Source organism: Acartia tonsa, chromosome 2, assembly GCF_053477335.1.
Source record: "Acartia tonsa isolate MP-2025a chromosome 2, ASM5347733v1, whole genome shotgun sequence".
In the NCBI taxonomy this organism is placed as follows: Eukaryota; Metazoa; Arthropoda; class Copepoda; order Calanoida; family Acartiidae; genus Acartia; species Acartia tonsa.
Window position 1 is genome coordinate 61,375,671 of NC_137261.1, and position 24,648 is coordinate 61,400,318.

Here is a 24,648-nt window from a genome sequence, read left to right on the forward strand (position 1 = left end):
GATAACATCTCAAGAAGTATCACAGTCAACCACTGGCTAGTGGTAACTTCATCATCTTCATCATCTTTAGTCAGCTGCTCCAGCTGGCTAACTGCTCCGCCAAACTCTGCTAACACAGTCACAATCTGGTTGGAGTCCGACGGTTTAGACTTCTTCTCCCATTGGTTGAAAAGGCAGAGCATCTGACGTGTTTTGGACTTAAAACGTGCGTCAAGGTAGGCCCACTGAGATTCATGCGATTGAATCTGAATTAACTGGAGTCTAAGCTCTTTATTTTTACAGACCTTTTCACTGCTCAACAATAACTGTAAATACGACGGGTCTTGTCCTACAGTAAGCTTTTTAAAAGTGTCTTTAAAACTTACATAGGAAGCTTCCAGGCCGTCGAAAGATGGAAGAAGACGTTCGTCGACACGATTCATATATCCTGGCGTGAACATAGAACCGGCGACGAACTGTGGTGTGCCAAACGGTGACACAAATGGCGATGCTGTCGAGGCACCCGCCGTCGTCGTGGGTGGCTTCACAGGTTCAAGCTTAACCTCAGCCAGACGTTTCATCAAAGCAGACAAAGTGTTTATAATTGCATCAGGCAAGGGAAAGTATGGCCCTTTAATAACTTTCACAATCTTCAAACATCGATCATAAAGTTCAGCCTGATGGTTAGGCAAATTATCACCAACAACATCAACAACACTTTGAATGTCACTAAGCTCTTCTATAGCATCAAGAGCGTCTTTCAAGGCACTATAGTCTTTTTGTACAGTAACTATATCAGAATAAATGTCACTAAACTCATCAAGCTCTTGGATTCTCAAACCAAGCTTGCTAAAACCGACCATGATGCTGTCAAATGTCTCGAACTTGTCATGGACAAGGATTGATTCCTTAGTGAGATGTCTAACATTAAGTTCTGACCAACTTCATCACTCTATTTAGCTCACTGGTTAGGGCATCAACGGCTGGACGCAGCCGCTTACTCAATTGTTCACCTTTATTCTTTTTAGGACCCATAATTGTCACTAAAGTTAACTGTACTGATTATGACTATAATAATAATGTGTGGTAAGGTATCACAACCAACACATTCACAAAACTTCACAGAATGTTCTTAGCTGCATCTGTTCTGTCTTGTTTTCATTGTTTCGGAACGCATGCCTTGCCGTTCTCGAAATCTTAATCTCAAGCCCTCTGAATGACCAACATGTGAATGTTTACGAATGTGTATTTATTACCATGAAAACAGTGAATCTAAAACAAAAATATAAAAATTAATTACATAATATTAATGGTTTATTATTTTTGTAGATCGAGGTTGCGTGATTTCAATTTAATTAAAAATATAAAATTTCTAAAAAACTTTAAATTGGCACGAAACATATTAAATAGCATCAGAAATTGATAATTTTAGATTCAAATGATCAATAAAATTAAGGAAAATATTCGTATGTCAAAAGTTAGCAGTTAAATGGTCTATTTGTTGAAAAATTAATGTTTTAAATTTCTTCGTAAAAATATACCATACTACACTTATTATTAAGAATTAAAGATAAATTCTTACCACATTATGATGTCAAACTAAGCAGAAGGCTTATTTGAGATATTCCACACATCAGAGCGCATGTATATTCAAGCAATACATTATTTTCAATCACGTAGCTCCTCATGTGGGACTAATCAAAGGATAAGTGCGCGTTTCTTTTGTCCGTTTACAAGCCACGCGCCGCGCGGAGATAGTTAGGAATGCCGCGTAACACACTCATTCTCTAGGAAATTTGGTGTAAGGAAACAGGGATTAATGGGTTCGAACTTGCCAGGGAATACAAGAAAAACATACCGAAACAATCATTATGATAGTTTAACTTGTTTAGGCACATTGTCCCATATTTTGCATCAAGGGCGTGCGTGCACAATTTTAGTTTGGGCGGAGGGGGGAGGGGAGAATGGAATAAAAATAGGTAGGGAGGAGACATAGACTGTTTATTACACAAGTCCCCAAAGATTTATAAATAATAACGTTTTCAAATTTTTTTGGCTTAACAACTTGCGGGACTTTTATCAAATTTTAATTGGTTGGTTCATTAAGTTGGGTGTCCAAACGATTCAACCTCTAGTTGTAGTTTTTTGTAAAATACTTGGGAATGATATCAATCACTTTAGATTCTTGGGTAAATGGCATTTTTTTATCCTCAAAAAAAAGTATTTGAAGAGGTGTAGTATCTCCCCCTAACCACCCAAACAATTCTTATTTGGGGGTTTTGGTTTTATGCTGGAAAGAAAAACAAAAAGCATACAACCTACTCTCTAAAATTGTCAAGGAATAATAAAAAACCCCTTTCCTCCAACCAAATGTGCAAGTTTTTTTTGCTTTGCATGTTCAGCATATTAAAAGTCATATTTTATAATTTATATCCATTATTACATTGTTTTTAGTATGTTTGACAAAATTTGATAAAATTGTTTGAGGATTAAAGTACAACTTTCAATATGTCTTGAATTCTTAACTGTTTATGGCAATGAGTTGCACCTGCTTTGGGCCAAGACATTTAATACAACAACATTTAATGTCTTTAGTTATGATGCAGCTTAGGCTGAGATTTGAACCTATAACATCTCCGACAACCATTGCATTAGCAACGTTAAACCTAGTTTCAAATTATTTTTTTCTCTTACTTTTGATACAGTGCCATTACATATATGTTAGGGGCGCCTCCGTTAGTTTTAAATAATCAATTCAAATGTACTGATGACAAAGAAATAAAATGATAAGATAAGTTTTTTTATTTCATTTACACTTTCTGTTATTAGCTGGACAAAAAATATCCATAAAGATATTGAGTATTTATATTAAGAAATCCACCAACCTAAAAAAAAGTACTCGCAGTTTGTTGTCAGGAAAACCAACCTTATCATATTTTTATACTGGGAATCTTGACGTATGTCCCCAATGATGATAAACAAAATTACCCCTTCTGTAGAAAGAATTATTGCAGTTTGAAGCAACAAATCAAACAGTTAAGTCCAATGTTCCGGCCTTTTCCTAATGTTTTTTTTACTGCGTTGTTAAAACCCCGAAGGTGTAGAGTTGGTAGTGGCGCTTTTAAGATGATATTTAGCGCGAGACTATCGTCAAGAAGATTTACTAACATGATGGGCGATACATTTGACAACTTTTTTTAATTGTTTAATGCATTTATTCATGAGTAGGGCTCCATGTTACTGCCTTTGCCCCACTAAAAATGATAAGGGCAAGGCTGCAGTTAATTGTTAGAATCTTAATGTAAACGAGTAGAAGAGACATGTATTCCTGTCGACAGGGCGTGGACCCTGTCTCGATTTTGTATTGGGTCTTTGAAATCAGCTAATAGCGAAGGAAATATAAACACAGATAAGTCACTACAAAATAACAGAAAGCAATTTACCAGCAGCGAAAAGGGTCTTCACCACTTGGGGCAGGTAGTTGTTTGGACTATACATCTATAATTGAAATACATTATACATTAATTTATATTTCAACGTTTTGTAAAATTGTAAGGAAATTTAGGGATCTTTAAGGATAAGACAATGAACGTTAAATTGATGTACATCCGAAATCATTACAAACAAAATTACCTGTTCTGAAGATAAAAATCATTGGTAAAATCTGACACTGTTACTTTGTAAAGACCAATCATAAATTACTCATGGTCAGATTTTAATAAGTCAGCAAATCAGAGAACATTTCAAAAGTTCCGCCCGTCAATTCAACAAAATCCCATAGATCTTAAAATTTGACCACTACATGAAGTTTATCATTTACTCACACATACACACACACACACATACACAGAATCTTAAAACTAAGTTCCCATCAAATCAGTCCGTTTCAATGTGTCATTAATCTAACAATCCTAAGACCGCTAAGATCATAAAAGACCATAAAAGTTACAATAATAAAAAAGTGATAAAAAGGTATGTTCTAAAAAAGTGAGATAAAAAAATAAGCATACAAAAATGTCAACTCCGTTTAATAAGCCAAAGTTCTTTACATTCAGAAGGTAAATTTCTGTTGATTTAAAGCAATTATGCAAAGGGAGAGATGGGACATTATTATTACACTAGTCCCAACAGATCTATAGTATTAAAGTTTAAAGTATTTTTATTTTATTTTGATTGGTTGATTCATTTAGTTGATTATTCAAACGTTTCAACCACCAGCTGTAATCTACTTTGGGGTAATTTTGTTTTTCATCATTGGTGATATACACTAACTTATCGGCTATTGTATTATCCCTTTAGATCCGTGAGTATGTTTCGCCTTTGCTTATTGTCATTCATTCTATTTATTTTGCTTGAAGACTAGCGAATTTATGATCAGTTTTTGTACTCTACATAATCTGTATTCTGTACCATGTGATTTTTCTAAAGTTTTATAAATATTTTTTTTTACTGAAATGTGCACATCAAGTACATTTTAATATGACATGTTAATTCAGAACACAGTAATAGTGTCTGACTGATTATGACGTAACAAAAAAAAATTAGCCAATGAGAGGCCGTTATTGACTTATGGTAAAATTTATAGTGGCCTCTCATTGGCTATTTTTTTTTGTTATGTCATAATCGGTCAGACATTATTACTGTGTTCGTTAATTCAACTTTTATAAGTATTTTAATATTTATTTCACCCATACTTTTAAACTTTTGTACATTGTCGGACTTCTGGATATCTGTGATCACATGGTTTATTGATTTAATTTAGCATTTAAACAAACATGATAATACACAAATTTAATGATAACAGGAAGGGAGTGGATATTGGAATATATCATCATCTATAATACAAAGTAGAACGTTGTCTGTCTGTCCGTCTGTCTGTCTGTCCCTTAAGATCTCGGTAACCACTGAACCGATCGGATTCTACTCTTCAGGGTATATACCTATTGGTCCCGTGCCTTCGGCACCTGGGGTAAAAAAAACAGTATTAATCTTATAATTGTACATTCTATATCCGCGGAAAGCTGTTTATAATACGATGCGAGAAATAACTATTCTATTGTACATTGTTATATTCCTTAAGATCCATGAATGGTAAGCTAAAGTTTTTTTATAATACAAGTTTAATTATAATTTTGTCGTTCCAAATAAAATGGCTCAAATGCAGCTTATACCAATAACGAAATTAATTCGAGAAAAAAATCACGAAATCTATACGTGTTTTTCAGCTGTGGTTTGGGGGGGGACAACAAAAATTGACGATCTCTCCATTTGCCCCCCAAATATTATTAAAGATTTATTTCACTTGTTGGTTAAACCTTATACCTGGCTCAACTGGTTGATGGGGAGAAGGGGTTGGATTATAGCGGCTGAAAAATAAAAAAAATGCTTATTGCAATTGGCTATTTAAGCCGCATCTGCCAAATAATTATTGGTATTAAAGTTTTTTTTTCATGTTATTTATATTTTTCTCTGATACTATACCACCCTCCCCCTCTTTTTTTTACTTTTATTCTATTTAAAAGATATGATGGGGGTGGTGGGGGTGTCAGTGCTCAATAGGTACTTTGAGAGAATAAGCTTCTATATTTTTTATCTATTTAGAATTTGATGCTTAAGATCTCGGAAAATACTGGTACGAATAGGTTGTACTTTTCAAGGAAGGTTTTTCAATGTTTGTGGGTGGTTTTAGGCTATTTACCTGTTAAATTCTGGCCTCGCCTAAATACAGGGTCCGCAGCATCTAGTATTCAATGCAAAGCTTTTCACTAAATATAGTCGGTCCGTCCGTCTAAACGTCCGTACGTCCGGATATCTTTTTTCGTTAATTTAGTCATCCTTTCGATTTAAAACGTTGTATGATGATTCCTCTAGTAGTTTGGTACGATTTAGAAAGCGTAGCAACTCTATAATCGCTACCAGAATGTCTGTACGTCAATGTTAAACATATTATTTTTTAACTTTTTTACAACAATTTTTTAAGTCTGATTTTTGTAGTGCTGATTCCTATATAATAAGATACAATATTATAAGCGGAGCATCTCTATAAACAGTATTCTGTATTTAAGAAGTTTTGCAACAAATTTACGTATAGTTTTGTCAAAATTTATATATTTATATTTTGTATATTCAGTTCTGACACTCTACAAAAGTTAATGTTCGTCTGTCATACCGTTTCAGGGCTTCGCTTTTATGGATGTTGTCATCCTTGTTATACATACATATAAGTATTAGTATCAACAAGTGTTGCTTTGTATTATTTATTAATAACTAATTATTATTTATAATTAACATCATTAAGTGTTCTATTAGCTAATTAACACAATAAATTTGTAAATATGTTCTATACAAATACACATAACATTATAATTATAATTACACGTTTACTATTTGTTTGTTTCAATGGATATAGAATACGTGGATATTATGATAGGGGGAAAAATTTGAGAAATTTAGATTGCCTATATGGACATCTTTTATTGAACATTTCGTTCATCCAGTAGGAGAGGAGTTGATGGGGTAAAGGGTATGGATGGGGTGATAGTTATTTTTGCCAGCTACAAGTTTCACTTTATTAGAGTACATGATAATCTGTTGTAAGATCTAAGTAGTAGTAAATCCATTTTTGTTTTACTCCAAATATCCGTGATCCAAGTTCTAATTGAGTTTTCAAAGCAACTATTTGAGATAGACTGCGGATCGTATTTTAATGAAGATTTTTTTGAATGATCAATTTAGATTAACTTCTTAAAAAATAATTTATGTAATGATTATCTAGGGAAAAGCTTCATAAATTTTGGTTCAACTTAGGTCATATTGAATATAAGTATATTAAATTTATATGTCTACTAGGCATTGTTCATTTTTAAGGAAAGGGCAAAAAAATGTATAAAACCACCCCGGGATGGAATATATTTAAATCTTATAATGAAAAAATAGATTTTAGTTTTAGAAACTTTACTACTTTATAAGAAAGACTAGCGGTTAAGCCCTAAAAGCCTCTAGTGGCACTTTAAATGTTTAGTTTTTTTTGTTGTGTTCAAGGTTGCGTAGTAGTCTCACCCTACGATACCTCGCAATGTTACGTAGGAGTCTCTAAACTTAAAATAAAAATTTCGATTTATTTTGATTTCTCTTGGGAGGGTTGTGGTACCTTTCCCCAAAATAGTTATAAACCTTCCCGGGACCTTTTAGAAGATACCCTGTTAAGGAGGACCCGATCGGGTAAGCCGTTAGCGAGATCCTTCGGTACAAAAACACAGACAAATAGACATCCTGTTACTTTAGTATAAGGATTTACAGGCAGCTGAAGGCCTGGCCCTTTATCTGTTAATAATCCCATAGCAGTAAAATTCGCAGCTGGCTGCCAGATGACTTTATAACACGGCTGTCTTTTTTAATATCATATTGTTTCATAAATCATTTTCTTTAAAAAAGATTTACTAAGGCTATTAACCTTACCCTTGGATACGATTTCTCAGCAGTTCATCAAAACAGTTTTTTATTCCCAAGGAATCTTAAGGGATAAGACAATGCGAAAAACATTTACGGGGAGAAAGTCACTCAAAAATCAGCGTGTGACGTCATAAAAATGAGGGATTTTCTTTCCCACTACTCCTCTCATCTCCCTCATTTTTATGACGTCACATGCTGATTCTTGAGGGACTTTTCCCCGTACAAGATATATTAATGTACATTTTAAATGAAGATCTTAAAGATAAGACAATAGCCGATAAATTGAAGTACATCCCCAATGATATACACACAATATCGCCTCTTCTGTACATTATAATTAGTGATTGAAACGTTTGCACACTCAACTTAATGAACCAATCAACACTATATAAAAGTCTCCAAAGTTGGTAAACCAACGTATAAGAAAACATTTTTTATAAAACTTTTGGGACTGTTATGATAAACAGCTCAATGTCTCCTCCCCTTGATATTAAACAATAATACTCCTTCTCTAAATTATAATTATTAGCTAAAAATTTTAGACACTCACAGTTTGAACCGACCAATCAAGTACACAGTTTTTATGGCAACGAATGAGAGAGCATGCTGATAACACTTTATGAACCAGTTAAATTTACAGTCCAATGTCCCCTCCTTCCCTGTGTGTGTGTGTTCTTCTCAAATAGCGTTTGTGAAATAATTGATTTTGGTTATGCTATAATATTATAATAAGTCTGTGAAATCAATTTCTAAGCTTCTCAAAAGAAGAAGATAATGTTAATACATCTTTCACAGGGATCTCAAGGGATAAGACAATGGAGTATAAATTGATATACATCCCAAATGATGAGAAACAAAATTACCACTTTTAAAGATTAAGATTATTGGTTTAAAAGTTTGGACACTAATTGATTTTTATAACCCAATCAAGATTTAATAAATGTATCCAAAAAGTTCGAAAAAGAAAGCATGTTCATTAAACCTTGGGTACAAGAATTCATTTTCTTGTATTCATTCGAATCCGGTGGATAGGAACCGGTTCTCATCCATACGAAAAAACTATGTCTAGCATCGTATTATATCCAGCTTTCTACGAATATAGAAATGTACAATCATAAGATTAAGACTAGTTTTTTAGCCGGTGACTTCGTCACCTCGGGGCTAAAAAAAACTAGTTTTAATCTCATAACTGTACATTCTATATCCGCGGAAAGCCGTATATAATACGATACGAGAAATGACTATTCTCGTATTCATTCGAATCCGGTGGATAAGAACCGGTTCTCATCCATACGAAAAAACTATATCTAGCTTCGTACGAATATAAGAATGTACAATCATAGCATTAAAGCCAGTTTTTTAGCCCCTGACTTCGGCACCTAGAGCTAAAAAAACTGGTTTTAATCTTATAATTGTACATTCTATATCCACGGAAAGCTGTTTATAATACGATGCGAGAAATAACTATTATCAATTCAATGTCATTTTCGTCCCTGAAACAAATATAATGTTACATCTTTAACAATTTATCTTAATTAAACCAAGAAAATATAACAAGAACGAGATATTTGTTTAACTATATCAGCGTAGCTTAGGTTATTATGTAACAATGAGGGGACATTGTAGTGTAAATTTCACTGGTACCCAAAGTTTTAAACAATGTTATACAATACGTTGCCTTAAAAACTTTGGGTACTTTAAAAAAAAATTTTTTGTTTGTTCAAAACTTGTTGTTTCCAACCATTACATTTAATGTACAGAATGGTTATTTTGTTTATCATCATTTGGGGATGAATATCATTCCATCTCCTATTCTAAATATATCCATTGGTGTCCAAACTTTTGAACCAATGACTTTATCATGAACATTAAAAAGCCATATCCTCCATATCCTTGGAGGGAGGGAACAATGGACTGTAAATCATTCTGGTACCCAAAGTTTTATAACCACGCTCAATCATTTGTTTGCTTGATGGGTTCTTAACTTTTACTGAATTGTGATACAGCTTTGCAAACAATGTTTTTAATCATCATAAGGGGTATTTTTGTTTGTCATCCTTCGAGATGTACAGTTTCCTCGGTGTTCTTAATATTTACTACTAGCTTAAAAAGCTTCAAACTTCCAAACTTTCAAAGTTTTGAATGTATGTATATAAATTTATCATTTATCTTATCCCTTAGGACCCCTTCAAGTAAGACATCATTAACCTTGCACAGTGTATCTTTTTATAGTCTCAGCCATACCAGGGATGTTAATGGATAAAACAATAATGGATAAATTTATATACAACCTCAATGTTGACATACAAAAACACCCTTATTATAAAGATAAAAAAAAACATGGAATGCATAGTTTTACTTTAAGATACCGTAAAAGTTTAGTACCCAACATTTTTTAACCAACAAATGATACAGCGTGGTTATAAAACTTTGGGTACCAGTTAAATTAACAGTCCAATGTCCCTTTCCTCCCTGGTTCATTATATAGGATATGGCTTTTTAATGATCATGATTAATAATGGACAATGTTTGCACTTGAAATTTAGGTCTTTTACCACAATGTATCTATCGATCACTGAATCCCCCCCCCCCCCTATTTTAGTAGTTTTGTTCCCTATGGCGAAATCCTACGGGGACCCTAACCATTCATGGTTTCTTTAGTATCTGATATAATCTAATCTACCCTCATTCAATGTAATAAAAATAAACGAAATGCTCCCTCCCTATATTTTCATTAAGGTGGGGGGGGGGGGGGGAGGTATTTAGTGCTCAGCAAGGCACTTTAAAGGTAAAGCGCAAAAATTTTATATTATTTGGAAGTGTGAGAGAATAGGGGGTGCTACAAAAAATACGATCTAGACATGTTTTGAAATTGTATTTTTTGTGACCTCGATACTGATCCGTTTAGTTTCAGTTAATATAATTAGGCTAAAAGCATAGTTTATATATAATGAGTTATTTAGATGAAAATAATCGTTATGTAAACTGAACAAGATCTATTTCTGTTTGTACCGCTCTGTACTGATGTGATTCTCCTTTACAGTGTAGCTTCATATATGTTCTTGAAAGGTTTATAGCTATTTTGAAAGAATCTCAACCCCCCCCCTTAAGTTATATTTTACCTTTTTTTAAACTAAACTAAATGAGGGGGGGTGGCGAATTTAAACCCAACAACCTCACGTGCCTCTAGAAGCCTTTAGAGAGGGAGGGGATACTGAATTGTTAACCCTTACAGATCGGGGGGGGGGGGGGGTCATATTGACCCCCCCCTCTATTTTTTCAATGTCATTTTTTTGTAGGTAAGATAGAGAATTGTGACTTCATGACTTTTTAAGTTTAGTAAATATACGTCGGCAAGAGTTGATTTTATTAGGATATCTGGTCTGTGTCGGTCGTGGAGTCCGGTCAAAGTCGGTTGGGTAGCACCAAAATTTTAAAAAAATTCTAAATAAATCTTAATTTCTACATTATGACTTTGTATATAAGGTAGAAACCTAAAATTTTTTTGGTGAATGAGAAAAGTGGTGTTATGACTGTTTGACCACACCCTGACCGACTTTATGACCGATTTTTGTCCGGCTTTTACTACAGACATATATCATGAATATCGTGGCTTCTATTACAGCTAGAGACCTATAAATTTTTTTGGTAAATCCTTAAGCAATAATTAACAGATAAAAATATTAATTGGCGCCGCCAACCGCCGTTTTACCGCCGTAACCGCCGAAAATGGCGGTTTCCGTTATTTGCCGTTTTTTGGCGATGATTAGAAAAAGTAATTTTTTTGTTATGAAAAATAAAAGTTCGTCCTAAAATTTGGTCATCCTAGCTGCAAAATTGGCCGCTCTACAGCTGTTTTAAAATTTAGCGGCTGGCCGCTAAAAAGCGGCCAGATCGCTATGACTAGAAAAAGTAATTTTCTCAAAAAATACACATGAACCACCAAAAAAAAATTTTACGTCTTTATCTGTAACAGAAGCCGAGATAGAGGGGGGGGGGGGCAATATGACCCCCCCCCCCCCCGATCTATTAAGGTGGGAATAGGGGCCCGATCTGTAAGGGTTAAATAAACTGACCCCAATATAATGTTCTATTATCCGTTGGATCAATATCTTATGGATCTCGGTTAATATAAAAATTAACACCGACGACTTTAATCAACATAAGGGGTAACTTTGTTTATCATAATGGGAGCCACATTATTTTATTGTGTATTGTCCTATCCTTTAATAACCATGTAATAATTTACTCAACACTCTGTAATTTTACCAGACATAATTACTTTAATTTTTTCATTTAAGTTTTCATTGTCTGTTAGTTTATCAAATACTAGCGGCTTCGCCCCTAGCCTCTAGGGGCTTTGCCCCAAGAGGTTTGATCAACTTAATTTTTCGTATTTTAGATTTAAAAAGAAAAAGTAAAAAAAAAAAATTTTTTTTTGGGGGGGGGTATTTTCATTTTTTTTTTGGGGGGGGGGGGTTGGGGGTGTCCCACCCCCCAAGAAAATAACTTAAAACCATCACAGGACCAGTTGGTATATTCCCTGAAGAGTAGAGCCCAATCGGTTCAGTGGTTACTGAGATCTTAAGCTTCAGACGGACAGACAGACGGACAGACGGACAGACAGACAGACAGACGGACAGACATCGTTCTACTTTGTATTATAGATTTAGGGTACGAATTTATAAAGTACATATTTTTTTTTAAATAATGCTGTTCTATAATTAGGGTCGGTCCATACGTCTGTCCGTCTGGAACGGATAACTTTTTTCGTTAATTTATGCATATTAAAATAATCCTATCGATTTTAAACTGTGCATGTGATTCCTGTAGTTGTTAGGTACGATTTAGAAAGCGTAGCAACTCTATTATAGTTACTAGGATGTCCGTACGTCCATTTTAATCATGTTGATTTTTAACTTTTTTAACAACTAAATTTTATGTGATAAAATCATCCGATTGATCTAATTTTTAGAATACTGATTCCTAGGACAACAAAGTACATAAGCAAATCATCTCTATAATCAAGTCTTAAAGACGTAAGTATGTCCTTAACATTATCCTGTATTTAAGCAGTTTTTGAAAAAAATTACTTACAATTTTGATTCGACATTTATACATTTATGTTCTGAATTTTCAATTATGAAACTCTACAAATGTTAATGTTCGTTTGTCCTACCGTTTCGCTTCGCTTTTATGGATGTTGTCATCCTTGTCATCTCGGTAACCACTGAACCGATCGGATTCTACTCTTCAGGGAATATACCTACTGGTCTTGTGGTGATTTTAGGCTTTTTTCTTGGGGAGTAGGATACCCCCAACCCCCCAAAAACAAAAAAATCCCCTCCCCCCCTTTTTTTCTTCTGAAGATTTCCTTGGTCCTTTTACGAAAAAAAAAATTATCACCTCTTGGGGCAAAGCCCCTAGAGGCTAGGGGCGAAGCCGCTAGTTTATTTATAAAACTTTAAGAAGTAGTATTTTAGTGTTTATTTACGCTTGTACTTTTAAATATTTTTATGCAATTTCAGGATATAATTACTTGGTTGTTGCACCCCTTTTAACCCATTACCTCTTCTATTTCTGGAGGCACGAACTGACCAATAAATAAAGACTAAAGAAACAACCTAAATCGACGACAAAAGTTACCCTGTCATAATATCCACTTATAATATATCCATTATTCTAAGTCTATGTACTGTATAATCAATTTAGTGATTTAACAATCTGATGGATTTGTTAATTCATTTAAAAAGGATAAAGGCCATTAATTTAGGATTTACACATTATTTTTATTAATGTAACTACTCTATGTCGCAATCCTTCATTAGTTAATAGTAGAATTCTTTTAAAAAGAACCTTGGAATATAATTTACTAAAGGCCTTTAAATTAATTTCCCTATTATTATGATGATGTTTTAATGAATATTCAATCATTAAAATCGTCCAATAGACTGAAATATAGAGTTAATTAAGATTTTTGACATGTTAAGCTAAGAAAAGGTCATTTGAAGGATTAAGTCTTTTGTAATTTAAGGCTTTTATAGCAACGCTCTCCTTTGGCTTACAAGAAGATTCACTGCAAATAATAATCATATCGGCCCGTCCAGCAGTCATTAAGCAAATCGCCAATAGAAAAAAATACTCGACCCCTCATATAACTTTTATTACTATAATCAAAAGAAGAGGGTCGATTCAACGGTTCAACCCCATCCTTTCCCTTTAATGCCCCTAAAGGCATCTAAAAGCGTAAAATCAAGTACATTATATAACAACTTCGCTCCGTTTGATGTTAAAAAAGTTAACAGTTGCCTTACATAATCTCTCAAGCTTTCTGAACCTACTTCCGTGAAGTGGACTCATCTCTTCAAACAACCTACAAATTATTGCAATGAAAATAGCGATTATTCAAACTTTGATAGTATTCTAAATTATACTGAAAATAATTGTATAAATATAGATGTATAATTCAGATAAATACCTGTCCTAAGGTGTGAAGACTAGACTATATAAGTTTGAAGGAATTTTAATTAATATAATAGATTTGAAATCTGCATAAAATTTTAAGGGTTTTTTATTAAATTCGTTTTTTATTTAATTCTTTATTTAACGGCGCAAATACGATTTAAGTTAATTTATTTTGACCAATAGGAAAGCTAGATTGAAACCTACCCGCGCTCTAATTGGTTGAATGATGTACGACACTTAAGCTTCTCCAATCAGAGCGCAGATCACTGTGGGCTATAATTGAATCAAGACAAAAGTATGTGCCGAGCCCTGAGACCTATGTATGGTGAAAATAGACATAAAACCATGATGATTCCAGGTAAAACCAAAATATTTCAGCGGGGGCTTTTTGAGAAAATTAGATTTGAAAATTTCTAGTTCAATTTTCACCCCCTAGGAGTTGCCGCATAATCATGACAAGAAAAGCAAAGATTATATATTTAAAATTTTGAACAACTTTGCTTTAATGAAGTCTTTCATAAAACCTCTCTATATATGATTTATTTTAGGCTGAATTTTCGTGACCTTTGCAAAGCAATTGATAAAAATGGCCATTTATTAACTCCCTTCAGGAGTGGTTTTATGAAGAACTTTATAAAAGCAAAGTTGTTTAAAATTGAAAATAAATGATATTTACTTTTCTTGTCTTGATTATGCGGCAACTCCTAGGGGTTGAAAATTGAACTTGAAATTTTTAAATCTAATTTTCTCAAAAAGCCCCCGCTGAAATATTTTGGTTTTACCTGGAATCATCATGGTTTTATGTCTATTTTCACCATACATAGGTCTCAGGGCTCGGCACTTACTTTTGTCTTGATTCAATTCTAGCCCACAGTGAGATAGTTTTCAATCCACCAATCACAGATGTCAAAATTAATTAACTTAAATCGTATTTGCGCCTTTAAATAAAGAATTATATAAAAAACGAATTTTATAAAAAACCCTTAAAATTTTATGCAGATTTCAAATCTATTATATTAATTAAAATTCCTTCAAACTTATATAGTCTAGTGAAGACCCTTTTCGTCTGCTAACAAATTGTTTTATGTTCTTTTGTAAGGACTTTGCTGTGTTTGTATTTTCGACGCTTTAGATTTTAAAGATGCAATACAAAATTGAGATAGGGTTTCCGCCCTGTGGACAGAGTTACATATACTTCATGACTCCTCTATTATTTCAATTTTATGTTTCTAAACTTATACGTTAGCTCAAACCTTTGTGATACAAAAAATAGAAGCTTTTCACAATTAATTTTAACCTACGTATGGGGTAATGTTGTTAAACATTATTGTGGATGTGTACACTGTACAGATATCAAGAATAATGTTTCAAATTTTTGTTGTTTTAAAAACTAACTTTGATTAGTGAATAGAGAGGTATAAACAATGCAGTGAAATATACACGTCAACTTTTTTCCCTAACACGCACAGAGTGTTGCATAGCTATTATATTCCCTTCAAATTTATAAATAAAATATCCAAAGACCATCCCAGGACCCATGTGAAGCTTCCATTAAATCGATTACCTAATTGGTTTAGTGGTTACCAAGATCTTAAAAATAAGACTCTTTCTTTAAATATTAGAGTAAAACACTAGAGGGAGAAAGGGTTAAATAACTGTATCTCCCCATCGCACCCTTCCTATTGTGTCATTGAAAATCAACCAATGGTATCGCTTATATTAACATAGCTAAGTAGCAGAAAATTATTTGGAAGCAGCCGAAAGAGGTCTTTGAAAAATGAAGGGAGGTAGTTGTCTGTATATATAATATATCTATATTATAGATCTGTTCTTTAAATAATATGATGTATAGATGGTTTTCATTTTATAAATCTTTTGAAATACATGTTCTTGTCTTTATAAATGCACTTCACTCAAAGAATGGATATATTATTACATGGATGTTGCACCAGATTTCCATGCACTTTAATAAAGTGATGTTCGCAGCTGGCTAAAATAACAATCCACCCCCTTTACCTTAATCCCTCCCCTTCTACTGTAAGAACAAAGTAACCAATCAATGAGAACTAAAGTAGGAAACAAAATTGACGACAAAATTAAACCTGTCATAATATCCACGTATATCATATCCATTACAAGGACAATAGAGATTGATAAAAACATCCATTAATAAAAATATTTCCTAGAAACAGTTAGAAATATATAATTTCTTGACACAATATAATATTACTCAAGTTTAATTTGATTGACCAATATAACTATACCATTGTTTAGTGCCCTAATGGTTTTTACAAATTAAGACAGAAAACTTTCTTTAGAAATTTCACTCTGCTAAATTAGATATTCCCCTAGCCTCTAGGGGTCTACTCCAACAAGGGTGATAATATCTATTAAAACATAGCTTACGAACGAACAGACTTATAGTGGCTGCACTTTTTTCTGTAAAGAATATTTAGTTTAAAATTTGAACAAAAGTTCTAAGCAGAGATTTTTAATAATCCACTCATTATTCTCTCTGTTTTTCTGTTAAATTGTCACACATCTTTAAATATTTTTGTGCTTGTGGATATAGTCATCCTTGTTTTATGTGATTTATTGGCATCCATTGGTTATGCTGATTTCACAAAACATTTATTTAATATTTGAGAGATCTGTCACTATTTTTGTTTATGTTCGTTTTTCCTTTAATTCCTTAAGCTTTGCTTTTTTTGGATTTTGTCATGCTTGTTCAGAGGTATTTTACAAATTCCAAATTAAAAATAGCTTCGAGTTATTGAAAACATTTTGGTTGACATTTGTTAATTCCTATAATTGCTGTCAATTTTATCATACAGAGACAATGGAATAATTAAATACAATTCATTATAAAAAAGTAACATTATGTCTGTCTGTGTGTACAGAAAGATCTTGCTAACCGCTGAACCGATATGGTTCTCCTGTACAGTGAAGCTTCTCAAGGAAAGGTTTATTACTATTTTGGGTAGGGTATCTCCGTTTATATTACAGTTGATCTTAATACATAGATTAAAAAGAAAACATTTTACCTGCCCCTAGAGCCTCTATATAGTTGTTTTGTTGACAAATTCTGGTATGAATTGGATTGCACTTTTCAAGAAAGCATTATTTTTTTAGATTGGGTGGTTTTAGAGGTAATGCAATTTATAGAATAAAACGTATATTTAAATTTAAAATTCAAACGTTTTGAGGTTTTGTGTTTTTTCTTCTTTTGTTTGTCAAGTTTGTAATGTTTTAAAAGTCTATTAATTGTTAAATTAGCATTTCTATTCCTAAATCATCTTTTAAACCCTAAAAAAGAGAAATATAGTAATATTTTAGAGAATCTTTTAACCCCTGGGTAGTTTATTTCGATGAATTTCATACTTCAATGATTATTTTAAGTGACATAATTTAATTGAACGTACTACCACTGATTAAAACACTTTCCAGTATGGCTTGGAAATCGATTAATTTCCGATAGGTTAGAACCAGTTCTCAGCCATACTGAAAAATCACGTATAGCATCGTATTACAGACATTTTCCATTAATATTAATATAAAAATCATAAAATCCTTGCTTCTTCGGCACTTCGGGTCTAACAAAAGTGGTTTTAATCTTATTTTTTAATATCCGTGGAAAGCTGTCTGTAATAAAATGCGAGAAATAACTATTCTGAAACTAACAATGTAAGAATGTTTGGTACAGAAAAAACGCTTTCCCTCGAAGTGCCTAGTCGAGCTTTAATTCCAAGGATCTTAAGTGATAAGACAAAGGCCGATAAATTGATGCACATTCCCAATCATGATACACAAATTAAATGTCATATATGTTGTTAGGACAACGAATAAGAAAACGTTATTGTAAAACTTTGAGGTCTAGTGTAATCAACAGCTCAATGTGCCCTTCCTCCCCCTGCAATGAATTATATATCGGTTGTATAAAACTTTGGGTACCCGTAAATTTAGGAGGGGGTATTTACCCCCCCCCCCCCCAAAAAAAAAAAGCTTGGACGTCTATGCACCAGTTTCCAAAGTTTTTTAATAACTTATTCTTATTCGTTAGCTTAACTACTCTATAGACTTTTGTTGAATTTTGATTGGTTGATTCCTTAAGTTGAGTGTCCAAACGTTTCAACCACTAATTGTAATCTACAGAAAGGGTAATTTTGTGTTTCAGTGTGAATTTGTCTTTCCCCCTGTAAAGACATGATAATATTCTTGTGACATATCTTAGCTCCTAGAGCCCACTTTAGGACTATACTACACTTAAAGTAACAAGAAAATGACCAAACGTGAAAATTAATATACAAAAGCTAATTAGTGAACAATAATTTTTCAAAAACATAATTAAAAAGTGCTTGTTTTACAACAAAAAACAGTTAATTTAAAAACTCAAATACATCTATATGTTACATTTAGCTTGTAATTTAATACTTTCTAACCCGGTCAACTTAATATTCCCGCATTCCCTCATCCAACATTCACACCCAACCCTTTCTACATTCAACGCATATCCTTCCCCCATACATTAACAGTTATTTGCAAAAGAGATCCCTAACAAATCTACATAAAAATGGCGAGCAGTTTGTCTGCAGAGCTGGAACAGTTGAAGCTCGATAACACACACTTAAGACATATCATTATAGAACAAGAAGCCGAGTTTACAATGACAACCAGATATTTTAACATAAGATATGATCTTCCCTCAGAGCCTGTAACACTTGATAGTGACACTCTAACTCCATTCTTATATGATGTAGGCAGCTCGGCACACATACCTAGCCTAAAATCTTTTAAAAACACTAGCATCACCTCTATTGGCTACGCCTTTGGTGGACCTAGATTAGTGAAAACAGTGATAAAAACTAAAACTAATGCTGCTAACATCTATTTTTACAATCCTGAATGCCGAAAAGCAGGAGTTGCTATAGCAAAGCACAACTTAGGCAGTAATGCACCTCCTATACTATACTGCCTAAACAGTTACCCAATTCTGAGACATCAAGTGAAATGTCTCTCTGTCATTTTGAATAGGCTCAAACAGGAAGGTCAAATCTACTCATATAGTCTAAACAATTTTCTTTGTACTACATTTGATGAAAAGTTAGGGCCCCTATATTCCCTTCAACTTGCGTCAAATAGCAGTTATTCTAGCTTCACTGACGCAAAATGCGTAGAATTATACAAGAGAGGCTTTGTAATTCCTCTAAATGACACAGAATTCAAATCTGAATATTTTTTGCAGCTGGAAAACATTGTTAGAAATCATGTGTTGGAACTTGCACATTCAACATCTAATGAAAGTACAGAATATACATTAAGTACTTCTAACAAATCTAAGCGGCGTAGACGGAGGCGTAGACGGAGGCATAGAAGAAAACAAAATCTGTCATATCACAAGTATGACAAATTGCCACCTCCGCCCAATGATAGAGATGAGAACGAGACTGAACAGCCGGACACAGACAGACAACCCTCACCGCCAACACACACACTTCAAGATTCTAGGCCTAATACACCCTTAGCTAAGGGCACTAGGCCTTCCTTTTCAGGTTCCTGCACACCAGAACAGAGTTACAGGTCGGAGGGTACAGATATGCATGATTATCCAACCTCAATACCACCAAATCATGCACTAGACAACCTCCCTGTAACACCAACCACAAATCTGACCTCAATTATGCACAACCAAATAACCCTTATTGTGCCACCTATGCTATGTCCTGTCATACCCTTTGCAGTATCTCCATCCCAGATCGGCACACCCCCTGCTCCAGCCCAGCTTACAGAATTATTGCCTCCAACAAGAATATACTCTTAAAAAGTAAAGCAACTCTAAAATTTACTTAATTAGTTCAATTAAAATAATATTAAACATTACAACTTATGGAAATTAATCTGTCCTGTTTTTCTCTCTTTTTTCTCACAACAAAACCTTTCATTTCTTATGAAAATGTTAGATAAATCTATTAAACGTATTTCTCGATAAAGCTTTGCTATGCAACATATTAATTTCCTGCCATTAGTTTCTAAAGACAAAGCTTTTCTATAATTAGGGTCTGTCCGTCCGTCCGTACGTTCATAACAGTTAGCTCTTTCAAAAATTTAAACAGGTTAGAATTGTCATATCTATTCCAAACATTGCATGCTAACTCCTTTAACAGTTAGGTACAACTTAGAAATCGTAGCAACTCTATAATCGTTACAAGAAAGTCCATACATTCATTTAAAACATGCTGTTTTTTTTTCTTTTTCTTTTTTTTACATTTTGACAACAAATTTTTGTATGCTAAAATTAACCCATTCATCTATTTTTTAATACTGATTCCTATTACAACAAGGTACAATTTTATAAGCGAAGCATCTCAATAATCAAGTTCTAAAAACGTCAGTATGTCCTTAAACAGTAATTGGTATTTAATCAGCTATGCAACAAATGTACTTACAATTTTGTATAGACTTAATATTTCTTCAGTTCTGACTTTCTACAAGCGTTAATGTTTGTTTGTTCTTTCATTTCAGAGCTTCGCTTTTATGGATGTTGTCATCCTTGTTTCATTTGATTATTTAATCCTATAAATGCGTTATGAAAGTGTTCATACAAAACACAAAAGGTAAATAATGTATTATCTACTAAGAAGTAAATATTAACATAAAAATCTCAAATTAATATTGTAATGTTTAATATCGCACTGTTCCTGTTTTGTATGAACACAATATTGTTTCTTTTATTTACATTATACTAAACTTGTGTATTATAGTCCGATATTTGGGCCTTGGTATTATCATATTCACACTACTTGCCACAGTTCAAGGCTTCTCTATTCTTTATAGTAAATTGAACTAAGGGTCTATATACGATAGATTTTGAGGGCGCCATATCTCTCAATAAGAAATTATGGCAAAATTTAACATTGTTTGTGCTAATGTTATGGGGTTAGGCATTCATTCAAGGAGCAAAAATAAAATGAAAGGCGTTCCCACCAAAATTAGAGAACTAGTATCTAGTGCTAAATATATTCCATCTTTATACATATGTTTAGAGACTAAATTAGATGCTGATCACAAACAATTAAAACTTCCTCCAAATATGGATTATGTGGGTGAAACATGTTCACCTAAACCAAAGGCAGGGATTTTCATGTTTTGTGACAAAAGTATATCTTTTGATAAAACAAATATTCATGTCATCTCCTCTGCTCATGCTATGTATGCTAAAGTTATTTCTAAAGGATCTGAATTTGAAATTATTACTGTTTATTTGCCTTGTGATACAGAATCTACAATTCAAATCCTAAGAAAAATAGACAATTTTCTTTTAAAAAGAAATATTACCAATTTTACACTTATAGGTGATATGAATATTAGTTTTACTAGACCAGAGCATAGAACTAAAGCACGTGCCTTACTAAACTTTGTAGATAAATACAATTTATTTGATGTTGCTAAAAAACTGAACATGCAAACTGATTGCACGTGGAGGGGGAGGGGGGAAAGATCTACAAGCATGTCTGTTATTGATTACTGCTTTTCTAACAATACTAACCTCAATCATTTAAGCTTTAAATATAACTCCTTCTCTGATCATAAAACCCTTACTGTTGGTGTACAAAAAAAGTATGTCTATAACCCCCCCAGCTGGCAAAAACATCTTTTTAAAATCCCTGATTTCATAGAGCTTATGAAAAAAGAAACAGCTACTTTTCTATTTGACAATGCAGACGAAAGTACAAGAAAAGAATTCGAATTTTACTCTGAAAATAAGGAAAATGTAGACATAGATTTCTCATTTAACAAACCAGAATATAAAGATTTATCAGTACTTTTTGCTTTACTTAAACACCTAAAAATTCATCATGATAAATTTTTCTCAAAACTGAAGTTTAATTCTTTTAACAAAACACAAGATTTTGACAAAGAAATTTCAAAGCTCTATGCAGATCTAGATAAATATAAAAACCTTAAAAAAATTGATGAAATCAAAATTTTGATTAGCCAACAGCAAGAATTTTTTAGAAACTTATCCTTTATAAGAGCAGAAACTGCTTTTTTAAGAGGTTTGATATTAGATGGCAATAATAACTCTTACACCTTCAGTCATTGTCGTAGAAAAACTAAAAATGAGCATAACTTAATTATTGATAATGTACTAACAAATGATCCATTAACCATTGTAAAACATTTAAGTAAAATGCATGCAGACATAGTTGCACCTTCTAATGTTCCTATCTCTTCTTTAGATACATTATTAACAGAATTTGACATTAGCTTAGATGAAATGTACCCAAAAATAACAACACTTTCTTCTCCTCTATGTACAACTAAAGAGTATAGAGATGTGATAAAATCAATGTCAAACAATAGCTGTCCAGGAATCTCCACTGAACCGAAAATTCTTTATGAATTTCTTTTTAATTTCGTCCCTAACTTCTCAACTAGAGCCTTTAACCACATTCATTGTATTGACATTGATAAATCACCTTTCTCAAGTATAAAAGATCGCAACATAGTTTTTATCAACAAAAAAGGATCTGATCCAAAACTGGCAAAAAATCTGAGAGGTATTTGCATGATGGAAACTATGTATAAGATTTCTTCTAAATCATTAAATTGTAAAGTTAAACCTTATTTAGACCAAATAGTACATCCTGATCAACATGGTTTTATACCAGGAAGACATATGCACACAGCAAGCGTTTCAATGACTGCTACTATGAACTACATCAAAAAACACGAAATAAATGCACAATTAGTTTCATTTGACATTCAACGTGCTTTTGATCGTGTTTTACCGGAAGTGCTTCATAGAATACTTAAGCATATCTTTCCTAGTGGAAACTTTGCTGATTCATGGATTAATTTGATTTCTAAGGGTAGATTTAGAGCAATTGCTAACAACTGTGTGTCTGAGTTTATTGATATCATTTTAGGGACGCCTCAAGGTGGTCCTTCAGCTGCAACTTTGTATGATATTGTTCATCATATTTTTTTGTCATGCCTTGACAGTAAATTATTTAAAGCCATTTCTTTGCATGTAAATTCAAAAATTATACCTGCAGCGGCTTTTGCAGATGATTCTTGGAAATTTTATTGCTTCAAAAATAACACAGATGTTGAAAAAGTTTTTACCTTGCTTTCAAAATTAGAAGAAACAACTGGATTAAAAGTAAACTTCACCAAAACTAAGATATTAACTAATGGTATTGAACCTGCTAACCTAGATATAATTGGAAAAGTTCAACCTTATTTTAAACACCTTGGTATAATTATTTCTTTTGATATGGCACAAGGAGCAAAACTAACTTATGATGAACTAATCCAAAAACTAGATAGGAAGGCAAAACAGTATCCACTATTTAGTAACTATAGTATAATAAAACGTAGAAACCTTTGCATGTCACTTTTAAATTCCATGTGTTTTCATATTTTTCGTGTATATTCACCTAATAGTACTCAAACTAAAAAACTATGGAAAGTTATGTCTAAATTCTTGTGGTCATCTAAATCGAATGAAGGTATAAGCTACAGATACAAGGTTGCATCTAAACAAATTGAGCTTAATCTTTGGCAGGGGGGTTTAAAGATCTTAAAACCCGAAAGTCAAAGCATCTCAATTTTTATGCCAAGCCTGCTACATCTCCTAAACCATGCCCGTCTATATCCCTCTTCTTCCCTGGGTATACTACTAAAATTTTACAAAGTTGACATCAATTTTTTACTTAACAATTTTGGTGTAAAGACACTACAAAAAAATCGCAAATTTTTAAAACTCCTCTACCCAGGATCAACCAAAATATACTTTGACAAAACAGTACAATTTTTGAAAAATCTAGAATTAAACAAAAACACAATGCTTAAAACATTAATTGCTTCTTCTTTTTGGGCAAAGAGGTTTACAAAAAATCAGATACAAATTTTAGCAGATAGCTCACTTGTAACTTTGTTCGATTTACTTGAACACAGAATAATAGGAGATAGAATTATGCTTTTACCGACTATTCGTTCTGACATTCATACTTTAATACAAGATAGTAGACTAGTTAAAAAACTTCAATCTTATGTAGAAGTAATAAGTAGTAAACAAAATATATTATGCCTAGATACAATTGACCAAAAGAAATTAAGTAAGATAAGATTACCTCTTATAAATGTTAATGATTTTAAGCCTTCCATTTTATCATTGCATTTTAAATGGTTGCAGAGAGAAAAATACGATCAACATGCCCCAAGTATTAAAACAAGGAAAAGAGATGGTCTTTATTTTCCAGATATTGAAAGTTTTGAAAACAGTTTTAAAAAAGTAATGTCATTACCTTTAATTTTGCATTATAAATCTTTCTTAGTAGAACAGCTTAATAGAACCCTTGTAAGCAGAAAAAAGTTAATGCATTTTGGCTTACTTGACAATGCTATTTGTCCAAAATGCAATGCAGAATCAATTACCGAACATGGGATTTTTTATTGCTATTTTGCTAAGTACTTTATTCATGCATTGGCACTATTTCTAGATCAAAAATATAATGATGGGAATCCAGAATTCATTTTTTTAAAAGAAAACTTTTTCCTTTTTAACATCATTTATCCTCAATTCAATGATAAAGATTTTCTTCAAATTTCAACAATCATTTTAGTAGCCAAAGACAGAGCATTGAAATCTAGCAAGGACGAAGCTATAAAAAAATGGACTGTTAATAATTGCTACTCTCAAACTCTTTTTGTTGCCCAATTTGCCATAAAAATTTTAGAAAAAACTTC

The 24,648-nt window shown here is 32.8% G+C and overlaps 1 protein-coding gene across 1 annotated transcript in view; it reads left to right on the top strand.

Annotated features, from left to right (window-relative positions):
• Positions 1-3,935: 3,935 nt before the first annotated feature.
• LOC145312652 (uncharacterized) overlaps positions 3,936-24,648 on the top strand; it is a 52,720-nt gene continuing 32,007 nt past the window's right edge. Inside the window, exon 1 of the mRNA XM_080151913.1 lies at positions 3,936-4,037. Coding sequence (XP_080008039.1) covers positions 3,994-4,037 — 44 coding nt within the window. The 5' untranslated portion in view covers positions 3,936-3,993. The remainder of the gene's footprint in view (positions 4,038-24,648) is intronic.